The sequence below is a fragment of the Erpetoichthys calabaricus genome, chromosome 17, assembly GCF_900747795.2.
Source record: "Erpetoichthys calabaricus chromosome 17, fErpCal1.3, whole genome shotgun sequence".
Lineage (NCBI taxonomy): Eukaryota > Metazoa > Chordata > Cladistia > Polypteriformes > Polypteridae > Erpetoichthys > Erpetoichthys calabaricus.
In genome coordinates, this window is record NC_041410.2 from 9,025,288 (window position 1) to 9,049,766 (window position 24,479).

Consider the following 24,479-nt stretch of genomic DNA (forward strand, 5'->3'; position numbering starts at 1 on the left):
GGGTGAGAGCTGCCTAACATAAGATCAAAACAAATAAAAACAGCATTACAATAAATTTTTACCCACGTTAACTTTTGCTGAAAGTACCTAACAATTATTCATCTTGATATACAAGTCTTCCAACGTGGCTCTTAATAAATTTAATGCAATCCTTGAGCTTGCTTCACGGATCTGAGTTTTTTAAAATCAGGTTCAAATGAAGGAGCTGCGTCAAGCTTATTGCGGTATTTATTCTTAATACTAGGGGGCTCCCCCCCCCTGCTCGCTTCAATCGCCCACCCCAGCTTTAGTTTACTGGATATATAATTTAAAGAGATTGTTATTTTCATGGGAATTGACATATGCATTATTTTCACTTTTACTTTAAAACTTTTGTAAAAACAATACTTGTCCTTTATTTCCGGCCCCGGGTGTGGTTAAATCTCTCTCTCGCGGGACGTATAACGCCACTCACGTTGTGAAGGTGGGGGGTTTGTGGGGTTGAACGCACGCTAAGAATTTGCGGTTGGATCATCTGCTGGCTTGTTGCTGCTGGCGAGCTCCGTGTTCTGCTTGTCGTGCTGCACGTCGATCATTTAAAAGCCTGTACAGCAGCTGTCCTTTTGCCACTTCGTGTTTCTGATGCTAGTGTTGTGAAGGGGAGGGCTGAACGCACGCTAAGGAGAAGCGGTCGGATCATCTGCTGGCTTGCTGCTGCTGGAGAGCTGCGCGTTCTGCTTGTCGCTGTTTAAGAGCTGGGAGCACATGAAGTGTGTCTGCCAAAAGCATTCCAACAACTGCTAGGTTAGATGTCCGTGAATTTGTTTTAAGTGTTATCTCACTGCCTTGTCTCACAGGAAGTCAAATTGTCTTCGCATGACGTTAAAGTGTCTCTCGCGGGACGTCTATGGCCCCATCTTCACGAAATTTGGTGGGCGGCTTCCCTGCACTAAACTTAATTAATATTAATAAAGTATCTGTCTATCTATCGCCTTTCATATCTATTATATAGTGCCTTTCATCTATCTATCTATCTAGTGCCTTTCATCTATATATCTATTATATAGTGCCTTTCATCTATCTATCTATCTATCTATCTATCTATCTATCTATCTATCTATCTAGTGCCTTTCATCTATTATATAGTGCCTTTTATCTATCTATTATAGTGCCTTTCATCTATCTATCTATTACATAGTGCCTTTATCTATCTATTATATAGTGCCTTTCATCTATCTATCTAGTGTCTTTCATCTATCTATTATATAGTGCCTTTCATCTATCTATTATATAGTGCCTTTCATCTATCTATTACATAGTGCCTTTATCTATCTATTATATAGTGCCTTTCATCTATCTATCTATCTAGTGCCTTTCATCTATATATCTATTATATAGTGCCTTTCATCTATCTATTATATAGTGCCTTTCATCTATCTATCTATCTTTATATCTAGTGCCTTTTATCTATTATATAGTGCCTTTTATCTATCTATTACATAGTGCCTTTATCTATCTATTATATAGTGCCTTTCATCTATCTATTACATAGTGCCTTTATCTATCTATTATATAGTGCCTTTCATCTACCTATCTATCTATTACATAGTGCCTTTATCTGTCTATTATATAGTGCCTTTCATCTATCTATCTATTACATAGTGCCTTTATCTATTATATAGTCCCTTTCATCTATCTATTACATAGTGCCTTTATCTATCTATTATATAGTGCCTTTCATCTATCTATCTATCTATTACATAGTGCCTTTATCTGTCTATTATATAGTGCCTTTCATCTATCTATCTATTAGTTGTATGTCACTGTCATTGGGGCTAGAAATTGTTTAAAGTGGTCAGGTATTTCTTAGCTATCCATTGTTTGCTACATAAAACAAATAATGTGACATTTACGCAGTAGTCCCCTTTCTGGGACGACCGGCCATCCTTCACATTTATTCATTTTAGCTCCCCATTTGGACAGCCTTCCCAAAATCCATCAGGTCCTCATTAGAAAAGAGAGGCTGCGGTGGGGCAGGAAGTCTAACTTGCCTCTGTGGTTTTTAATTTCCCAGCTTGTACAGGAGATGGTAGAAATCCGGCGTGAAGTGGACACCGTGACAGACCGTGAGTTTGAGATGTCCAAGCGCTTGGAGGACTTCATTGTTCAGACACAGGAGCAGCAGACTGCGCTGCAGGAGGAGGTCCAGAGCCTCAAAGCACAGCTCAAGTCCAATGAGGAGCAGCTCACCAACATGTCCATCAGGTGAGAAGTCCTCAGAGCAAATTCAGGAATCGCTAGGCTTCCTATTTGACTTCATGTAGTATGAACTAAAAGAGGAGGGAGATAAAGAAGATGGAAAAATAGAAACGGAGCAAATGTTTGCCTTAATGTCTCTTTCATGTAAAGATGGGTGCCCGTCTTTTTTGTAGGCTGGAGACCATTGAGGAAGAACGGAAAGAGGATGAGATCAAGTTGGATGCAGCCATGGCAGCAGTGGAGCGAATGAACACACTGGTGAGTGAAAGTTGGCAAAGCATCTAGAAAATGGCGTAACAAATCCCATAACCCCCTGGACCCGAGCTAGCGATGTCCTATTGAGAAGATATCTCCAGATCTGACATGCAGGTGTCTACTACTAGTTAACACCAAACATGCAGATCATTTCTTTTATGAACAATTCACACCCCGGGCCTATTTTGTTGCAAAGCCTGAATGGTAGTATGAATCATCTCACAAGATAACTAAATGTATTGCCTTCATTTATTTTTTTTAACTTCAGTGGTATTAAAGAATCACTCAGGGTAAACGCTGTGGACAGGCTTGGCCAGGAGAGCCCCCGAATGTCAGGATAGATGACTTGGTTACTCAGGAGCAGATGGCCATCACCTTCTCCAGTTGCCATCATAGCATGCAGACTTGAGGGTGGAAGATTATGGAGGTCCACAGTTTAAAAGTCCCAGGGGTGAGCAGGTCAACAGTTGTAGTCTTCCAGTGTTAAGAGAGGGGGGGACGTGCTTGGAACTCTTTATATTTTATCTGTAGAAGACACCAATCAAGTCTTTCACTAGGAGCTTCGTCCCTTTTTTGCTAGAAACTGAGAACCTTAAGAGTTTGTCCTGGCAGTGCCCAAGGACTACCTTCTCAATAGACCTTTGATGAATAATGACTAAAAAACAAAAGAGCAAGAAATGCAGTGTACTCCACAATGTTAGGGGCAAAGACCCCCTTTTTCCTTGATTTGCTCCTCTGCTCCACAGTTTAAAATGAGAAATCAAACAATCCACACATCGTCATTAAAGTACACATAGCAGACTTTCACTTAAGGAGGACTTTGGGTCACCCAACACTTTTATTACAAGGTCCACCCTTTTCAAAGCACTAATTGGTGTCCCAGGTGTTTGTGATTCCTCAGGTGGGTTTCATGGCTTCAGAAGATACCTCGGCTTTCTTCTACCCTTGGGGGTCTGTAGTTGCCATTGTTGCTTGTGCCACTTGTTGCTTTGTGGCAATGCAAAGAGTAAGGCAATACACACGGAGCAATGGTTATAAAAGGGGGACACATAGGTATCCAGGCTCTTTAAAGCATAAATAGGGATCACTTCACTGACATGTGAGCAAGCGAGGGTACAACTGTGAGACGCGCAGCACTCGCCGGCTACAACGTAACAATAATAATTTCCAGAACGTGCTATTACGTTGTCATTCATTTTACCCACTGTCTGTCTTTCATTCATATGTTATGTAGGCACGTACCTTTTATCTTCGGCAATCTCATTATCTAACCAGGCCTCAGGAGCTAACCAGCGTAACACTGTCCACCACCCCTTTCGTTATTCCGGCACATTGTTGACATCCGTGAGTAACAACAACGTACTAAACTGGAAGGTGGTCTATGCATGCGTGGAATTCGCGGACAAACAAAGATCAAGATCCAAATGAAGATTATATATAAAGATTCGATCATTTTCCTCAATAAATAAATGACCAAGTATAATATTTTTGTCTCATTTGTTTAACTGGTTTCTCTTTATCTACTTTTAGGACTTGAGTGAAAATCTGATGATGTTTTAGGTCATATTTATGCAGAAATATAGAAAATTCTAAAGAGTTCACAAACTTTCAAGCACAACTGTAGATATGAATATTTCGTAAGCAGGTCAAGTTCACTAAATGCAGAGAGCACACTGAAAACCAAGTGAACTTCATGGCTGCCCGCACCTCCCCGCCTGGCTGACACGTTCTTTCTCCTCTTTTGTCTTCTTCAGGAGATGCAGTACGCCGACCTCGTGACCATCTTACACGAAGTGAGGGCAGCTCAGATGAGATACCAGGCCGCACCCGCAGTGTCAGAAAACCGCCCTGTAGAGAATGGAGAAGGGGAAGTAGAAGAAAGTGTGCACTGTTGGGGCCCAGAAGACACCTCGGATGAATCGCAGTGAGGACCACCAAGGCAACATGTTGGCGGATGAAAAAAAAAAAAACAAAAACGGACAAATCTGAACGACGCTCAGACCACGCTGGGTCATCATGCAGCTGCACTGGAAATTAAGGGAATAAGTGCAAACAAATCAAAAAAAAAAGTGAACTTGCACCCGAGCCTCCAACACTGGGGCCTGAACTTAACCCATCAAATAACTCTTTTGTCTGTCAAAACTTTTAACTTTTTTGCCTAAAACATAATGAAAGTCATTTTAAATAGGCCTGATTTTTTTTCCATGTGTCATAAAAGTATGGCTTTTGCACATGCAAACAAAATGTCATTTCTGAATTATGTAATATGTATTTGTCTTTTATTGAATTGAATATGCAATTTTATGAGACGGGCGGCACGGTGGTGCAGTGGTAGTGCTGCTGCCTCGCAGTTAGGAGACCCAGGTTCGCTTCCCGGGTCCTCCCTGTGTGGAGTTTGCATGTTCTCCCCGTGTCTGCGTGGGTTTCCTCCGGGCGCTCCAGTTTCCTCCCACAGTCCAAAGACATGCAGGTTAGGTGGATTGGTGATTCTAAATTGGCCCTAGTGTGTGTGTGTGTGTTTGTGTGTGTCCTGCGGTGGGTTGGCACCCTGCCCAGGATTGGTTCCTGCCTTGTGCCCTGTGTTGGCTGGGATTGGCTCCAGCAGACCCCTGTGACCCTGTGTTCGGATTCAGCGGGTTGGAAGATGGATGGATTTTATGAGACCCCCTCCCGAACTGCATAGCCAGCCATCTGTCTATCTGCCCAGATGATCAATTCAGTTGGATATATTCAGCACTAGTGTTTGTGATGCACCATCTACTGGAATGTATTCTCTAGTGCAGGTACTAATAAAAATGAAAGGCAATTTTCTTTCCAACAGATGGTGCATCTCAAACATTAGCACTGAATATGCCCAACCAAAATTAACAAATTGAACACTGCTGCTGAGAATCCTATAGCAAAGGCCATGTACTTGAGCCATCAGACGAACTGACACTTGAACTTGATAAAAGGAATTTTAGTTAGGGAAAAAAAAAATATAGGAAATAAAAAAAGGGAGTACTAATCGCTGCCGAGTTAAAAATTTTGGAGATCTAAACTTAATAATTATTGTCAGAAAATGAGAGCAGAAATAGACTGTTTAAAAAAATACTTAGCTGTGAAGAGGACACACTGCAGGAGTTTGAGACCCCTACAGTCAGACCATCAGTGTGACGCTCAGCAGGCTCCAATGGGATTAGTATAGGATTTTGTTTCTACTTAAAATTTCATTTATTAGGTTGTAGTGTCTGTTGTATACACCATCAGTTGGAATGAAAAATGAAATGCAGTTTTATCATCACACACGACAAATACCTTGGAACGGGCCTGCGTAGGATGGCGCCCTCGACTGGGCAGAGGAGGAGTGCCATCACTGGAGGGAGTACAGACTGCAGTTCCACTCGGATGAATTAATTTCTGCACTCAAGGCTTCAGTTCTGAGCCAACAGTCCATGATTTGTCGTGGACCAGGCCAGCAAGTGTTTCTGTATAAATGAGGAATGGCACACTGTATTTACAGAATAAAATAAAAGGACATCCTGCCCCAAATCTATTGAACAAATTTGAAGACAAAATAAAAAACACTACAGACAAAAAGATACAACACTTGGCTTGCATTAACATTGACTTACATTCCAAAAAATAAAATTCAGTTGCTTGGCACCATAAAATAAAATGGGACTTTCACCTGCAGCCAAAGTCACTTTGGTACACAAGCAATTCGCCACGCTAGTGCTTAGATCTGACAGCAGCATTGCGTTGTGCCGCAGCAGTCTATTAGCCAGCGAATGCCCAGTGAAAAAGCGGTCTGTTGCTACGGTCCTGCCTTTGTCCAGTCTTGATAGCAGCCACGGGGCATTGTATCTTTGATTGCCGGTACAACAAGTAGTTCTGAGGAGGCATCAGCCACAGTGCTGCTCTTGTGAAAAGAGTGGAGATAAACGGCATCAACTCAGAGAGGGAGAGGCAAGTTAGTTGTATCATGTGAGTGTCAGTGAGAGAATAAAACTGAATAACGAGAAAACAAGCGCCAACTTTTACAAGTAGCCAAAATATACACTGGGTGTTACAGACTTAAATCAAATGTATGCTTTTATTAAATTGTAGAAATAATAATAATAATAGCAGCTCACTACACATAACGCAGAGCCTTCAGGTTATAAGGCAGCAGTTCTTACCTCTGCACCATTCAAAAATACGTGTAAACTCCCTGTCGATCGACATTTGAGCTGGAGTTAACACATTGACAGCCACATGTAAATCGAATGCTTATTTTGCCCTTTGGTTATATTCTTGAATAAAAGCACACGTGTTTTTTTGATACCAGTAATTGCACACTGCACAGTAATGAGCAGTGAATACACCTGACTTGAGCGTTCCTAGTCTTCATCCTCTTTCTCCGTACGTTTAGCATTCATTTGCTCAGAGGTTGATGCGCTTGCTGCTACCTGAGCAGCTCTTCTTTTCTCCACCCTAGCAGCTCACTTCTCCTCGTTTCGCCGGCATCTTTTCGCGTTAAAACTGATTAAGTCGGTGTTTGTGTTACAATTACTTAGTACGTTTTTTTTTTTAAATTTTTCTCTTAAGCTGGCACTTAAGTTTTCAATCTGCCTCAAGAATGATTTAAGATATGAAGAGGTAGGGGAAGTGACAGCAAAGGTGGTAGGGAATGAGAACGGCGCCCGTACGCATGTGCCACACGGCCGCTGCCGAGAGTTGATTCTACAATAAAATAAAAATAAGAGGAATAACCTTGGCTGCGGTGGGTTGGCACCCTGCCCAGGATTGGTTCCTGCCTTGTGCCCTGTGTTGGCTGGGATTGGCTCCAGCAGACCCCCGTGACCCTGTGTTCGGATTCAGCGGGTTGGAAAATGGATGGGTGGATGGATGGAATAACCTTGGTGGTCAATCATCACCCCGAAAGCGGATAGTAGATGTCACATAGTATATGTGTACCAAATTTCAGGTCAATAGTTTGAACGGTTTGTGAGCTACAGGTGATTTAAAATCCTGGAGAGACTAACGAACAACCACAGTAGTGTATTATATATAAAGATTTGGACTAAAGTCTTCACACATTATACACTTCACGCCATTATTAGTATAACATGGAAAACATTTCTGCTTTAGGTATGTGTTCAGCATTTCTTGCATTTCCTTACATCCTACACTTACCCAGATCTTTGTACACATGGAACACACATGAAATGCATGTATTCCAAATAACGATATCCATCCATCCATATTCCAACCCGCTGAATCCGAACACAGGGTCATGGGGGTCTGCTGGAGCCAATCCCAGCCAACACAGGGCACAAGGCAGGAACCAATCCCAGGCAGGGTGCCAACCCACCGCAGGACACACACAAACACACCAAGCACACACTAAGGCCAATGTAGAATCGCCAATCCACCTAACCTGCATGTCTTTGGACTGTGGGAGGAAACTGGAGTGCCCGGAGGAAACCCACGCAGACACGGGAAGCAAACCCAGGTCCCCAGGTCTCCCAACTACGAGGCAGCAGCGCTACCCACTGCGCCACCGTGCCGCCCCAAATAACGATATACTGTATTATTTACCCGATACAACTCCAGGCACTTCACCTCACATGCAGATAAGTAGCTTTGACTTGAGCTCTGTCAAAGGGTGGGGATGGGACAGCAGGCTGCTTGTGCTGATCGACACATTTAGAACACAAAAGACGCTGACGGTAGAGGTGTGAAGGATTTTAAGGTGGGCCGGGATTACGAGTTTTTTCGTAGGCTTCAGGAATTCTAGTGTTAAAAATGATATGCTGTAACAAGATGTGGAAAGCAGAGTAGACCACCAGCATCTGGGTAGGTATGGCATCCTGGGAACAGAAAGACAAAATAGCCTACCAACACTTAACATTTATTCAAAGGATTGATATTTGTTTTCAAAAAGATTTCAGCATTTGAAAAATCAAGTGATACAGGCAAACCTGTGTTCCAACTGCCCTCTAGTGGTTGCCAGAAGCGTGCAGTTTTTTTATTTTTTGTTTATTATTCTTTGAACCGGTCAAATCCAATTTTGATGTCACACACAGCTGGAGGCCATGCCACTCCAAAGTACAGACAGTCAAATGAACCTTAATGGCAGCTTTAAAAAGAAGATGTTATTAGATTGCCAGGGCACAGATATCTAAATGTTGTACAATTACAATCCCCACAGCAGCCCACCCCCACCCTCTAATTGTTAAAATTGAAACAACTATCACATGGTACAGTTTTATCAAATGTTATTTATTTACCAAATCCAACTTTTACACCATCTTTAACCTGTGAAGTGTAAAAACCAAACTGCATTTGAACTTAACAGGCCAGGAAAAGAGAAGGAAAGAGAAGGGGCAGACAGGGAATGTTTTGTATTATAAATATACAGATATTCTTTGTTCTCTCTGCCAACATATTTTTTACCATTAATATTTAAGCACAAAATCAAAACATAACTTAATGAGCAAATAGAAATGAAGAAATGAAACAAAAAAATTCATGTTTAAAGATGAACTCAAAATTCATAACCAAACTGCCATAACAGATGTGTGCTCAGTTAATGACTTGGTGTTTAGCGGACATTTGATTCAGAGGAACAGAAGAAAAAAAAAAAAAAAAAAAACAACAAAAAGAAAATGATCAAAGATTCAAAAACAGACCAATTTATGGCGTGGGATTCACAGACTCTACTTCATCGTCTTCAGGGCCATCCTGATCCTCCATTTTTTCTTCAGTAGCCGTCCTTTCCAGCACAGCCGCTTCACTATCATCACTTGGCTTCAGCAGCTCCGGGCTCTCCTCCGATAGCGGCTCAGTATTCACTGTTGCCATCTTGTCCGTTTCTCCCGCACTGCTCTCAGTCCCTGGAACTTGTGGTGCTCCATCCTCCTCACCTTCCTTATTTTCCTCTGTGCTTCTCTCACCAGAGGCTCCTGATTCTGGGCCTGCGGTCGACTCTGTGTGCTCTTCTGCTTTATCGTGATCTAGATTCTCGTCGGTGAACGGGTCTTCCCCCTGAAACAGAGAAACATTTTCTGTTAAAGTTCTACTTCTAATATGAAGATTTTCAGGACTCAAGTTGGTAAAACTAACTGTTCTCAAAACCTCTTTAAAAGGTAATCAATCGGCTATGATTAGGATTGGCTACAAAGCTAATAAATTTCATAACAAAGATCAAATCAAGTTAAAGCCAATGTCGCGGCTTCTAGTCGGAGGAAATCATCAAACTTGACAACTGCTGCGGTATACGACTAGAAAATCGCAGAGCTCATCAAATTAGAAGACTTGCCAGCACAGTTTCACATTCCCAAAGTATCACAAGTCCCCCTAGAAATTGCTGTGAAACAAAACAAAAGTCTAAACCCATCACACCAAATGTGATTCCATCGGACAAACTCCAGCATATTATAAAATGGATTTAGTCCTCTCTGCAATTTAGCAGGCCCAATGACCAGTCAGTCCAAACTCAATAAAACAAAAATGCGTTTACCTTCAGATATTTCTCCAGCATTTTCACAATATGCTTATTGTTTAGAACACTCTTGGCCACATGAAGGCTTGTTTTCTTGAAGTTATCAGCAATACCCTGAAAGGAAGGCAGACCAAAAAAAAAAAAAAATTATGAATAAACAGAAACAAGAAGAGTAAAACGACTGGCAAGTTAGATCTCTTTTTCACTGCGTACCCATCACGATGAAATATGTTACCATAAAAAGTAAAACATTTATACAGTTAAACTGACAAAATAAAAGAAACAAGAATAAAAGTGGAATGCAGAGGAGCAGTCATGATGATAATTAAACAGTTTTTACAGTATCACCCCCTACTTTTTCAGGGGTGTTTTTAATGCCTCTCTGTGTATGACCCTCTGCATTCTTAGGGAATTACAGTGCATCCGGAAAGTATTCACAGCGCATCACTTTTTCCATATTTTGTTATGTTACAGCCTTATTCCAAAATGGATTGAATTCATTATTTTCCTCAGAATTCTACACACAACACCCCATAATGACAACGCGAAAAAAGTTTGAGGTTTTTGCAAATTTATTAAAAATAAAAAAACTGAGAAATCACATGTACCGGGGAAGTGTGACGTCAGGAGTGGGGAGATGGGCAGGGCCCTCCTCACTGTCCTGTATCACTACTACGCAGGCAGAGCCACGGGGGACAGCTAGTCATGAGTAAAAATGCTGGGCAGACCCAGCTGCTCCATCATGTTGGCTAGCAAGGTCTGAACAAGGGTTCTCTGTGATGGAGGCAGGGATGACAGCCACGGTGATGATGAGAAATGGGACTGATTTCTCTATTACAGTTTGGCATTCACAGAAAATAAAGTGAAGTGCACAGATTCTGTTCAGATGCCTTAGCTTGACCCCCAACTCCCTATTATGACCAATTATGTGTATTTTCTCCATTGCCAGTGAAATCATGAAATCAAACCAAAAGTGTTCAAAGAGCCTTGACTGACTAAATTTCATATTCCATGTGTTACCTTTCGTTTCCAGTTGTGCTCTTGGGATCTCAAGTGCCTCTGCATAGAGTTGAACTGTGCAGGTATAATTTTATCACAGGCCATGCAGTGTGCTGCTTCAATCTTCCTGAAAAAATGTTCCTGTCCTATGTCTGTGGAAAATAAATAAATAAATAAATCTCAAAGAAAACTACTGATGGATGTAAAGCTTCCTGTAGCCTTCGTACAAGTCATGGTTTACAGGCTTTTTAAAAAAGTTTACATTCCCACCAAATTGTTTCAGATGACAGTGCTTGGAATGGTAATCCTAAACACGTCTGTCCTAGACTCAGCAGTAAGCAGTAGACAGGGATGCACTTAAAATGAGGAAGAAATACCTTTTTATTAACTACATAACAGAGTTTCCACTTTATCCTTATCTCAAGTCATCCCAGAGTAGAAGAGAAAAACAGGATTGTGGCTCCTCCATCCCACCTCCCTGACAAGCATAAATTTTCTTAGACAGATCACCTTCAACACCTCCCTCCATTCCCACGCCACCCCAAAAGGGAGAAAAAAAACAAAAAAAACTAAACACTCCATCTTAACCTTGTCATATACAGGACTGGAGAATTTCACTGTCCTTCACAGTGTTCTGACAGCGCTAGCCTACCAACCATGATGGACATGAGAATAAACCAGGACGGGCTCCACTTCTAATGCAGCCCCAAAGTGCATATGGATGGTGAGGATCATGATGCCAAGTCTTTAACATACAGCACTTGGTCCATGTGTGCCCAAAAAGAGAGAATATGATGTCAGGAAACCAGTACAGCAGCCAACCCTTGCCAAAAATGAGCAGTTGGAATGGAGACAGATATAATTAATGACACAGGAGGCAGACGGGCCAGATGAATATTAAATCATACCAGGTAAAGTCATAAGGTACACTACAAAAAGGCAAGCTGAATGCTTATAGCAAAAGCCAACCTACCTTTAAAGGGATCTTGCTTTGGTAATGGACCTTCCTTTTCTATCTGCTCCTGGCGTCGTTTTAGAACTTTCTTGTTTCTGTTTACTATGTATTCCTAATAGGAGAAAAACAATGTATAAAAAGGTTACATTTGAAAAATTAATATGAACTAATACATCTGTAGGTGTATTGATAGTACAATTTACTACAGTATACAAAGTATCAAACAGAAACATTAGTCTTAAATTTTACACCGTCTACTGGACAACATGCGACTATTGTTGCTTTTTAGTAACTTACCTCATTAAATCTTAGAAACGCTCATTAACTTCAGCGAAGGTGTCTCCTACAATATCTCAGATTTTCTTTAAACCAGTCACAAACTATGCTATTCCAGATTAATCATAAAAAGATGTAATGAAGCCACATACAAAAGTAAACATAAGCAGAAAGCAGTATCTTTGCAGAGCGAGACCTCTAGCACTTCCTGCACACAAACATGGCTAATGCTTCAGAGTTCAAAGAGAAATACTGAAGGAGCTTATACAACATCACTCTTCCTAAAATCTGATATTGGTAGCAATCATGAGAGTTGTAAAAAATAAATAAATAAATTGGAAATTAAGAACAAAAGGTTTAGAGGTTTACACAGAACTCAAAACTTAATGTCACATTACAACAGCTCAAAATTTGCATATTTATTTCCCAGTAATTTTTTATTGCAGTCTGTGGAATACTGGAAGGTTCCACGAACTGTACTATGTGCATAGAAGGTTGACTAGTGGAGCAACTGTGTCATGCTGAACAAATCCAGATTGTATTATGTAATATCATCTATTGTTGAATTCTGCTATCTACTTGTAATATTTCTATTGCATTATATTCAGGATTACTTGTGTTCTGTTTTGTGTATTGTTTTATATTGACGCCCTCTTTTTTGACACCCACTGCACGCCCAACCTAGAAATGGGTCTCTCTTTGAACTGTCTTTCCAAAGGTTTCTTACATTTTTTTTCCCTACAATTGTTTTTTGGGAGTTTTTTTTCTTGTCTTCTTATAGAGGCAAGGCTGGGTGGGGGGGGGGGGGTCTGGGATTGGTGGGAGATATCAAAAGGCAGGGCCTGTTTAAGCCCATTCTGGCACTTCTTGTGTGATTCTGGGCTATACAAAAATAAATTGTATTGTGGTGTATGCTAGCAATTTTATATATTAGGCTAACAAATACTCATCATTCCAATGCCAACCCACAGAGTTGGAGGAATACCAAGTATAAGATACAGTAACAGAAACACACAACCTCTTGAACCAATATTAAAAAAGAAATTCCTCACTTATTCAGGTTGCCATCTCGGCTTTGAAAGGCTAGTCAGGAAAGTTTAGATGTTTAAAAACTACTGACTTTGCTAATTTGATAAAATATCAATTTTAATACCAGGCAAATAGTACCGTGCTTGATATTGCCCTGACCTACTTAGAGGACAAGAACACTATTTCACAATACTATTTTTGACTTTCCACAAAACTTGCAACCAAAACTTAACTTTCAAGGATTTACTACTTCAATTAGCAACGGGATACTTGATTTTTCGTCCAAAAGACCCCAGTCTGTCAGGTTAGGCAAATATATTTATCCCTTAACCATACTTGGGACATAAGCCACTCCAGCATTGGATTGTTCTCCCCAATGGCATCACAGAGATGTTACAGATGCGAACAGGCCAGGTTTTCCACAAGCATATTCTCACAGAAGAAACTCCATGACGCAGACAGATCAAGATGTAGTAATTTCTTAATTGCACTACTGATAAGTTTGTTACCCATCCACAATTTGTAGGTTGTGCATTTTTTTTGTGGTTAGTCTTAAGAAGTACAGTAATGCTGGAAAAAGTTGAGAGTTCACAGTACTTGGTTTTGTCATATCTGTTCTTGTGCAGTCACTATGACAATAAACTTAAATGAATATGCAACACTTACCTGCAAAAACTCTACAGTCTTGTCTGGAAGCTTTGTATTGATGAACTTAAAAACTTCTTTATGAAGTTTGCTTTCTAGATGCTCCTGCATTTCATCCTCCTCCATTGTCCGAAACTTACATAAAGAACAAGCAAACTGTAATCTAGGAATGGACACAGAGAGAAAAAAAAACACAAAAGAAAACATTAACCTTGATGCTCTCCCCATTAAAAGGTAACCAGAAAGTAGACTTACCAACAAAGTATCATTCTAGAAACTGCTGCAGAAACTTGAAATCTGTTACACTAAATACATATGTAATAAAGGAAATAAAACCTTGCAATGGTCACTAGAGGCTTTTGCTTTGGTTAGCCAAGCTACCTTACCTGACAGATACAACTATTATGCCCATATGACACTTTATCAGGTCAGAAGTGATTACACCCTAAACACTGAAAGAGGTTTATAACAAATATGTATGCTTACATCAGAGTAGCTACTTTTATCAGCAACTCTCAAAGTTGTCCTTGAGAGGCACAACTGAAAAGTTAAAAATCTTAATGTATAAGGTAAGATAAGATAATGCATCTTTAATGAATAAGTTTCCATTTTATGCTTTACATTAAGTAAACACACACACACGCGCACACACACACACATTATATATTATATATATATATATATATATATATACAGGAATTAGTTTTCTTGCCTGTGTTTAAACATCATATAGTCTGGTATCCTTTTGAAAACATTTTGGTTACTCAAGTTGCTGTTTTATTGTTTGTACCCCAGACTGCTATGCTGTTATCTTTCACTATTTACATCCAAATAAGAGAGCCACAGGCCAACCCAAAAAAGTTAAAAGCAACTGCGAATTTAACTTGCCAACACATGTTCAAATTCAAAACACAGAAAATACCAATTTAATAATAATAATTCATTACATTTATATAGCGCTTTTCTCAGTACTCAAAGCACTATCCACACAGGGAGGAACCGGGAAGCGAACCCACAATCTTCCACAGTCTCCTTACTGCAAAGCAGCACCACTACCACTGCGCCACCTGTGATGTGTGAATACCGTCAAACTCGTATTACCAGAGAGAAGCTAAAGTAATATCCACTGCACCTATTTACTGGTGTTTGTAAGTACCATAGTAAAATTCATAATAAGCCACAATTTACATGCCAAAAACATGTTTTAAAAAGGAAGATTTTAATTGAATGGAAACCCAAACCTTTTGTGGTCTTTTACATCCTGATACCGCTCTTTCTGCCGCTGAATACTCTTTTCTTTTCTTGATAATTTCTTCTTTTTGCCTTCTTCATCATTTTCCCCCTCAACAACTGAAACAGATCACATTAACTTTAAGACAAAGGACACATACTGCAAAAATATTCTGCTTGTTGCATTTAACAGGAAAACAAACTTCATGATATAAAGATATTAAAATACATTTAAAAAATGCACTTTTTCTACCAAGCATTGGGATGTTTATTCCTTTTTTTATTTATAAAAAAAAATAATAATAATTGCAACATAACTAAGACCTCACAGTAAATGTTTTCAGTTTCCTGATATTGGATGCTTGGCTCCTCAAAAAACAACTCCAGAAGCACTTGATTCTTTATTTTTCTTTAGATACACATTTTTCTTGTGACTGCATGTGGAGTTAGATAAATGTGGTAGTTAAATGAACACTGCAGTCATCTCTTCACAATTGTGATTAACAATTACTATCTGTGTATTAATCTTGTGTGTGTATATGTAATTTACCTGCACCATGCCCTGAAACTTGTCTGCAAGTGGAATCTTTTCCAACGTTCTCCTTGGAATTAAAATCATAGCAGCAATTTATTTCAATCCACAGTATGTGTTAATGCACTGTGATCAGTGTGCCTTTGCTGCAATATTACTTTTAAACAAGATACAACATAAAAATAAAACCCTTACTTTTCTTTTGCCCGTCTTCGCCAGCACCTTCAGTCTCCTTTAAGAAGAAAAGCACCATTTATAAAACAAACAAAAAATAAAATCTGAAGTGAACTTACGCTAAGTGTCAAAGCTGCATACTTACTTCTTTGTCTTCATTATCTTCCTCATCTGAAAAAATGATGAAAATAATAATTAAAATGAGTAATGCTTCATATTAACAAGCTACATGTGGTATTTTCATTCTTAAACAATAATGAGGATTAGTGCAACATTAAAAAAAACCTCAAGGACTGGCTGAAGTGATGGCTACTATCTATACATATTTGCGATAACTGGTAGAAGTGTCAAACTAAATTTCAACCAAATCACTGCTGTAGCAAAAAAAAAAAATCAAATTGCTGATCAACAGAAGCAAAAACAGTTCATATCAGCCGGACAGCAGTTCTCTTCATATGGACCTAGTATATGGCTGGGGATAAAAAGCTCTTTCTAGACAGACCAACAAACTGCATCAGTACAAGGGTTTAAATGGCAGCATGAGGCAAAGGTGGGGTGTTGAGAGACAAGACAGTGAGTTAGGAGGTGTAAAGCGACAAGGAGACATGGTAATAATTTCAGTCGGAAACCTGACAGATACAAATGCAACACTGTGTAGAAGGTCTAGAAAGGGCACAGTTTTTTGTTGAATTCCAGTTATTTTGCACTTTTATGCTCTCCTTTAGTTTATTCTTCCAACATATTTACTGCTTAGTAGCAAGAGTTTCTCAAGACCCCTTAGGACTTCTATTGTATCAAAATAAACACTGGATATGTCAATAACAACAATACCCTGCTTGTTTTTACAGATTGGCAAAGCAATCCAATAGAATAACCCAATACATCTGAAAAACCCTAACAACACGCTTTACCTACAAAACAAGCCCAAACTGAAGAGACATCTCCTTTACCTAGATCTGAATCCTCCACATCAGAATCAGCTTTACGGTGCTTGCTCTCTGGCTCTGAGGTCTGGGACCGACTCCGCTTGCGGCCTTCATTTCGGAACATGAATCCTCCTTGCTGTCTTGACTATAAACATAAGGTACGAATCAGCATTCAGTAATGAAGACTATTACATGTTTACATTATGGAAAACAAGTAAGTAAACTTGCAAGTTAATGGGACAAAAACAACTGCTCCCCTCACTTCCCATTAAGTAATGTTTTATCTTATTCAGCTCAGGATTCCGTCATATATGATTATAAAAAAAAAATTAAATGAAAAACAAAACATGCTTAACATTAATATAAAAACAGTATATAACAAACAATGGAAACTATCTAGGACATGCATTAAACCTGCTAATTTGAGGGGGAGTGGCCATTTTTATGAACAGAAAAATGCGACAAGAAAGAAAGTTCTTATAACTAGACTGCAGACTAAAATCAGCCCGCTAAACATTGTTCCAAAGCATGTTCTACCATAATCCCCTTAATAATCCCCTACAGAATCTAAAAAAAGGCACCTCTCAAAAACAGTAAATATAACATAATACAATACAGTGTTATGCAGCATTAAAGGGATGACTGAATCATTATGGTAGGTGGAAGGTCAGGAGGCAAACCTGGGAATACGAAAGGTCATACCCAATCATGTACTTGGTCAAGCAGGCTTTTCCATAGAACCAATGCCAGGTATCAGGGAAAACTAGTATTAAAATCTTAGGCAAGTTCAGCAAAACAAGACAATTCTCTGGCCTGGCATGGATCCTATGAAAAGTACTCTAACAGGCTTTTTTGGCTATGTATGTACTTACTCGGTTGTCTCTTTCATTGCGCATTCGGTTTCTCCCATTGCGCTGGCGACCACCTCCATAGGTGTTGCTCATTGGGAACCTTCCTCCCATGCCTCCTCCCATTCCCATCCCTTGCATGGGTGGGCCGTGCATGCCATGATAGTCAGGGACCAGGGCTTGGGAGAAAAGAGAGGGGAGTCTGTTGGGGCCTGGGCCCCCACTGCCCATGTTGCCGCCGCCTCCAACTCCCATGCCCATACCACGTGGGCCCATATAATTGAGCTCATTCCAGCGCGCCGACAGCCGCTCGGAGCTTGAAGACGGCATGTTGTATCGGTGGTGGGGGATGTCGGCGTTGCGGTTGTAATAGTTTCCGCTCCGACCACGGTTTTGGTGGCGCTGCTGGTTTTGGCCCCTTGCTCCTCGGGAATTGGGGGGGCCGTAGCTCTCACGCCCCCCTCTGTTGCGGTCTCTTCGGTTGCCCAATGCCCCGGAGGAGGAGCGGCTCCCAAAGGAGGAATCGGTATCGGCTGGTAGTCCTCCGCCACTGCCGCCGCCCCCCTCACTGTAATCAAAGCCGGATCTGTACAGATCGCGGTCGGGCATTGAAGACCTAGAGTCGTAGGACTCGAATGACTCGAACCTGAAAGAGCTGTACAGCAAGGAAGCAAGGAAGCCAATCAGTACCGTACATATCAGAACATGGCAGCAATAGGCTAGATTTGAATAAAACCGCCATAGATTTCATTTTTACAGTACTGAACTTTACATTGGAACAAGAATACAACCAAAACACCACCATTCCTCAATTTACATCCCACGTCATAGCTGGAAACAGGACATTTCTACAATTACTGAATTAAAATTGGGAAACAAAACAGGTGGCTATTGAAAAACACTCTCTCAACTTACCTTGAAAACAGCACTTGTAATTTAAAAAACATATAAGATTACTCTATTAAATATTCTGAACACTTTAAATAACAGAGAGCATCTGGCTAATTTGCATTATTCCCCTTTGCTCAAAGGTGTATATTTACACAAGGAAAGAGGGTGTGGAATTCCACTTTTCCATTTCAGCACAGATTAAGATTGAAATAACAGCAAACAGATCACTCTAGTAAATTTAAGTAGCAGAGTTAAAAGATTTGCACTGGGTGTGACGAGGATGGACAGGATTAGAAATGAGGACATTAGAGGGTCAGCTGAAGTTGGATGGTTGGGAGACAAAGTCAGAGAGGCAAGACTGCGTTGGTTTGGACATGTGCAGAGGAGAGATGCCAAGTATATTGGCAGCAGGATGTTAAGGATAGAGCTGCCAGGAAAAAGGAAAAGAGAAAGTCCTAAGAGAGGTTTATGGATGCGGTGAGAGAGAACATGCAGTTGACGGGTGTAACAGAACAAGATGCAGAGGACAGAAAGTTAAGGAAAAAGATTATTCGCTGTGGCAGCCCCTAATGGGAGCAGCTGAAAGAAGAAGGAGAAGCAGCTTTTGACAAATGGTTTGAAAATGATGCAAATTAAAGTTTTATTATAGTCCTTTAGACTTAATGATGGGACAAGCAAATCAATAACAACTTGTCAGATTTAACTTAAATGGAATTACAATCTGAGATCTGTTTTTGACATGGAAAGAAAAAAAAAAAAAACACCAAAAAACCTGTCCTCAAAAAAATCTCTTAATTTGGAGCAAATGAATGGAAAAATGAAATTCCACTACACCAAAAACCCAATACCACATTCCACTTAAATACATGCTGCAAAATTGACCAGTGAAGCCTAAGATATCCACCTCTCTTGGCAGTCCTGCCCACTCTCCTTTGACATTATGTCTAGTCGTTGGTTTATCTTGGCAATCAGAGAATCAGAGTTGTCGCTGGGTTTACTGGTAGCTGTGCTTGTTTCTTCCAAATTACTGGCCGTGTTACTGTTTCCCATAGGGACCATACCCATATTTATATTAGTGTTGTCCATGCTCATCATGGTGGAGGTCATGCCGGAATCAGTTTTTGCGTTATCCCAAGTGGTGTTTGCACCATAGTTATAGCCAACATCGGTGGTCGTGGCAGAAGCATTCTGAGTGTTGTAATAATCATAGCCTTCATATCCTGCAACACATGTACTAGCATTAAAACATCGTCAGGCAATAATTATATATACACGAGAAGTGCTCACCAGACTAACGAGTCAGATCTCATGCAGGCAGTATTATTACAATTCAATCAAACAGGCTACAGCAGAAACAAACAACCACAGAATTAATGTTATCAAGCATAGCTGGGGAAGCTATGCTACAAAGCACTGGAGAGGGTGTTCATTTTGTGCTAAAATACTGTGGAAACCCTATGCATTGTCCCTACCCTGTTACACGGGGGGTGGGGGGTGGTGTATTGGAAGGTAAAATGGTCAGACTTGGGCTATACCAAAATGATACAAGGTAGTCAGGCTCAGGCAAATTCATAGATTTTATGCAGTTTTCCTGAAAAAAAAAATTGCTAGAGAAATAAATTTCAATAATGCCTTATTTTCATGTGTGAGATTCTAAAATATTATCATTTAAAACCCAAAGGGACAGATGTGCTTTGGAAAAAAAAGATTCTGTTCAAATTCTGGAACAGTCTGAATAGGGAGGACACTGTGCAGGTAATCAAAATCTGATGCACGTATTTACATACACAATGAAAACAAACAACACCACAAATTACAAACAGCATTTTAAATTTCCTCTCCGCAGTAAAGAAAAAGAACCACTTGCCTTGCCAACCGGTAGTATTTGCATAGGAAGCTAGAAATTGAACAAAACAGTGATTTTTTTTTTTTTTTTTTTTTTTTAAAAAGTTGTCATTACAAAAATCAACATTCAAATTACAAAGTAGAAATATAAAATGATAGAAATGTCCAAAGTAGTGCAAAAACCATCAGTAAACATATGTTCCAAGTTACAGTAGTCATACAAGTTTTTACTCACAAAAATTTAGAATACCTAAGAAATAAATTATTTAATTGGAATGTAGTTTGCATTCATCTAAAAAAACCCGTAAGACTTAACCCCTACCTTAGCTATGAGTTATATGTATGTAATTCTGCCAATTTTGGGCACCCCAAAACTGTATTTTTCACCCACTGAAATTTGACATCAGTCTCCCATTTTGCCGTTTGACTCATATTGACAAATTTGCTGATGCTGTTAATCTGACTGTCCAAAACAATTACTTTGTTTTAACACAAATGTGTTTCTTTTCAACCCTTATACAATTAAGTGAGTTTGCAAATATTATGGTCTTCTTGCATTTTGTAGCCTCCTTTCTTCAAGTGTTATAGGGCCTGACACTGCGAAGTATTCCCTTAAGGTGAACATGCATGTCTCATAGCTGAAACAACATTAAACTTGCACCAAATATGAAACCCTGACAACAGACTACTGATTCTACCCACCAGGCTGCACCAAATCAAACCTGATATTTAATACAAGTCCAGCCCCACCTCTCTACATATAGTCCAACTCCCCACAGCACAACTGTTTTTATTTTACTACATTCCCATTGAACCAAATTACCTTCTTTTCTCTAAAACAGATGTAATGATGCTTTGAACAGAAGAAATGCCTTATATTCTTCCCTTTAGCAATTTTCATCATCTTTGTCCTTGACATACTTTTAATATTCTTCATATTTTAGTTTTATCAAATAGCGTACTGATAGTGGGAATTCATAAAAAAGGGGATATTTAATCTGAACTACTTAAGACACTTTACACAGACCATATATTTAACTTTTAAGACACTAAATGTTTGGATTCAAACCTAAAAGTGTTAAAAAACTTTAGCATAAAATAATTCATCATGTCTAGATCTTTCTGCATTTATAAGTGGTGAAACCGCAGTTGAATATAAATATTTTCTAAGAACATGCAATTTAAACTAGGCCTATTGGAATAATTCCTATAACCACATCACACTAAAACAGATATGTATTCTATGTAAACTTTTAATTATACCAAGGGTTTTATCACTACACAAAGGGGTTGATTCTACAAAGACAAATAAGACCACATCCAACGTACCTTGAGTATTCACTGCTGTACTGCTGTCAGTAGAAGTAGTAGTGGCAGCAGCAGCAGGCCAAGTCCCATACCCTAAAAAAAATAAATAAATAAAACAATAAAACATTTAACCAAAATTACTCATGCAAAATTGTAATATCTAAACAGACTGCACTGAATAATGAACTGGGATCGCCAGACATAACATAAATAGATGATCCATTTTCAAAGCCTGCTGCTCATGACCAAAAGCCTATCCCAGAATTCTGATTCATTTTATTTCCTATAATGTTCAAAAATTTTCCTCATTTACTTTCAATTTTTTCCCCCCATTCTATTTTCTGAGTTAACCCAGGATTTAAACCTTTGAAAAAACAATAATATTCTACAAAGACGATACCGACAACCAAGTCATTTAACGGCTTATTTTCTTACAGTGTTTTGTGTTTCACTTCTTGGTTCCTGTATTTTAAGCCTTTATAGAATTTTCTTTGTTTTCCTGCCCAGTCGTTTTTCTCTCCATATTTTTTAAAATGTTTTTTTCATGTCCGTGATATGCAAAATGTCAAAATTGTTTAAACAAAAATGAAAACAGATTAAAAAAAAAAAGATTACTCTCCTCCTGCGCCAGTACAAGCCTACATTTGCCTAGATACAATGCATTATCTCAACAAGTTACCCAATTTGTTGGAATCCATCAGTGTGAGAAATTTGAGGATCAACTACTTTGAATTAGACAACAACACTTAAAATTAAGATTAAAGAGCAATTTAAGCAAGTCAGACATCAGATTCAAGAGACACAATACAAAGAAAATAAACATTCAAAGGCACTGAACATACCTTTGACCTCAGTTAAGTCCACTTTCAAGGATAAAAGAAAAACAGAATAAAAAAGGGATCACACACCCTGAATGAATTTGCTCATTACCCAAGCATCATTTACCAGTCAACTTGAAATAAACTGTGACAAAAACAGTTATATACATCTGCAGAAAAGCACAACTAAAAATGGCATTTAGGAGTACATATCCTCAAGATCTATGGTTTAAAGTCTTGTAATTTGATGATCTGCATGTAAAGCAGTATATGTAGTGCAAATGATATAGTGCTCAGCAGCCAGGACTCACCACCTTTACTATCAAGTATGGTGGTGAGTAGAAATAAATTATCAAGATGCTTTTCACAAGCAGGGACTGGGCCCTTAGTCTAAACTGATGGAAAACACAATAAAAAGAAACACTGGCAAAAAAAAAATAATAATAATAATGAGGATGCTTGCATTTCAAAGCACATTTCCAAACAAATTAACTTAAAAACAAGAAATCAAACATTCTGGAGTTGGGAGGTTTTAAAATTGTTGTTACAGTAAATTCTTTGACTAACAACATGTGGCTGCATCAATCCTGAAACAGAAAATAGACAAATACTTCTTTACAGGGTTATGTGAAAAGTTAATAATAAATGTGTTATCCAAAGAGATTACTAACCATTACAGGAGATGAATGCCTAAATGATATTGCAGTTTAACACTGCATTCTCATACCTGTTCACTTCAATTCAGGATCACAAGGGGCCACAGCCCACGCAGAGTGAACGGGACACAAAACAGGAAACAGCACTGGGCCCACTCACTCACACTCATACCAGGCCTACTTATTACTGTCAATCAACTTAACCATAATGTCTTTGGGGTTAGGGTTCTACTAAACATTGAACGACAGTGCCACCTAATGGCTCAGAGCAAGTGAAACGCCAAAACAGACTGAACCCAGACTAACTGACAATATGGGGAAAGAGCTTAAAAATTTTGTTACCTGCGCAATACCAGGTGCTGCTTTACACAAACACACGCACTCCTTTTCCGTAGAGCTCAAAAACCTGGTATAGTTATTTACAGTATATTTTTGTCACAATAATAAGAAATGCTAGCTAAGTAACCTTTCTTCCCCTCAAAATATAGCAATTTCATGGATAGCTGTACTTCAAAGAAACCACTCAAATAACATTTCTTTTTTATACATCTCCTCTACTTTAGTTTCCATTGTATGTAATGCATTCACCACTTTGCCTGCCTTGCTGGCATTCATGTCTGTCAGACATTAAACACTGATCTCCCTCCTTCTCTCAATTTGACAGTTTAATATAAGGAAAGGCAGCTGTCTAGATTTATTAATACAATATGTGAACAGCAAGCTTGTTTCAAGTGCAGCAGCTTACTATTTTTAACTGAAAAAAGAAAAGACAAATTTGAAATTGCTGCTTAGTAAACAATAGGCTTGTTAGCTTAACAGAAAAATATTAACACTTTTATAAGTAAAAGATACGTTAAGTTCTTTATGAAGAAGACAGAACTATGAACATTTGATACATTTCCAGCTTTTTTAAAGATTGTACTGTATTTATTAGTTTTTGCTGAGTGTCATACAGTATAACTTTTGGTAACAAGTAATGTAATATTAACATGGTAATCAATGTTTATAATTCTACCTTATGTAGATAACTACTTTACAGGGTAGCACTCTATGAAAGGATTTGTAAGGGAGCACTTGTAATTCTGAGGAGGACAGTGGTATTTCGTGAAACAAGATCATTTCAGCTACCCAGCAATTTACTTTCACTTCCAATCCTCATGAACACCGAAGTAAAACCTCCCTATTAAAGTTGGTATTATAAAATCACAGACTTTAATTATATTAATACTTTATTTCCCTATGGAGTCACATGTTATACCAGCACTGAAAAAGTACCAAAAAACGTACATTTTAAAAATGGAACAGTACTAGCTTTATAGATTTTCAACGCCAGAGGTAAATGCCAGCTTTCCTCTTAATCCCCAACACACACAACCTCACCACACC

At 39.1% G+C, this 24,479-nt stretch overlaps 2 protein-coding genes across 4 annotated transcripts in view; one reads left to right on the forward strand and one right to left on the reverse strand.

The window, feature by feature from the left end:
* Window positions 1–4,753, forward strand: part of rasal3 (RAS protein activator like 3) — an 82,796-nt gene extending 78,043 nt beyond the window's left edge. For both annotated transcript variants that reach the window (XM_028822957.2, XM_028822958.2), the window contains 3 exons: window positions 2,054–2,244; window positions 2,412–2,496; window positions 4,248–4,753. In XM_028822957.2, the coding sequence (XP_028678790.1) occupies window positions 2,054–2,244; window positions 2,412–2,496; window positions 4,248–4,421 (450 nt within the window). In that variant the 3' untranslated portion in view covers window positions 4,422–4,753. The remainder of the gene's footprint in view (window positions 1–2,053; window positions 2,245–2,411; window positions 2,497–4,247) is intronic.
* A 3,967-nt stretch (window positions 4,754–8,720) lies between these two features.
* Window positions 8,721–24,479, reverse strand: part of LOC114668072 (A-kinase anchor protein 8-like) — a 31,513-nt gene continuing 15,754 nt past the window's right edge. The window contains exons 2-14 of one of the 2 annotated variants that reach the window (XM_028823691.2): window positions 21,641–21,712; window positions 20,334–20,363; window positions 19,371–19,686; window positions 17,600–18,230; window positions 16,752–16,872; window positions 15,947–15,972; window positions 15,823–15,859; window positions 15,107–15,215; window positions 13,887–14,028; window positions 11,934–12,027; window positions 10,982–11,112; window positions 9,980–10,075; window positions 8,721–9,504 (exon numbers count right to left, since the gene is read on the reverse strand). In XM_028823691.2, coding sequence (XP_028679524.1) covers window positions 9,154–9,504; window positions 9,980–10,075; window positions 10,982–11,112; window positions 11,934–12,027; window positions 13,887–14,028; window positions 15,107–15,215; window positions 15,823–15,859; window positions 15,947–15,972; window positions 16,752–16,872; window positions 17,600–18,230; window positions 19,371–19,686; window positions 20,334–20,363; window positions 21,641–21,712 — 2,156 coding nt within the window. In that variant the 3' untranslated portion in view covers window positions 8,721–9,153. The remainder of the gene's footprint in view (window positions 9,505–9,979; window positions 10,076–10,981; window positions 11,113–11,933; window positions 12,028–13,886; window positions 14,029–15,106; window positions 15,216–15,822; window positions 15,860–15,946; window positions 15,973–16,751; window positions 16,873–17,599; window positions 18,231–19,370; window positions 19,687–20,333; window positions 20,364–21,640; window positions 21,713–24,479) is intronic. The other variant, XM_028823692.2, reaches the window with a different exon arrangement.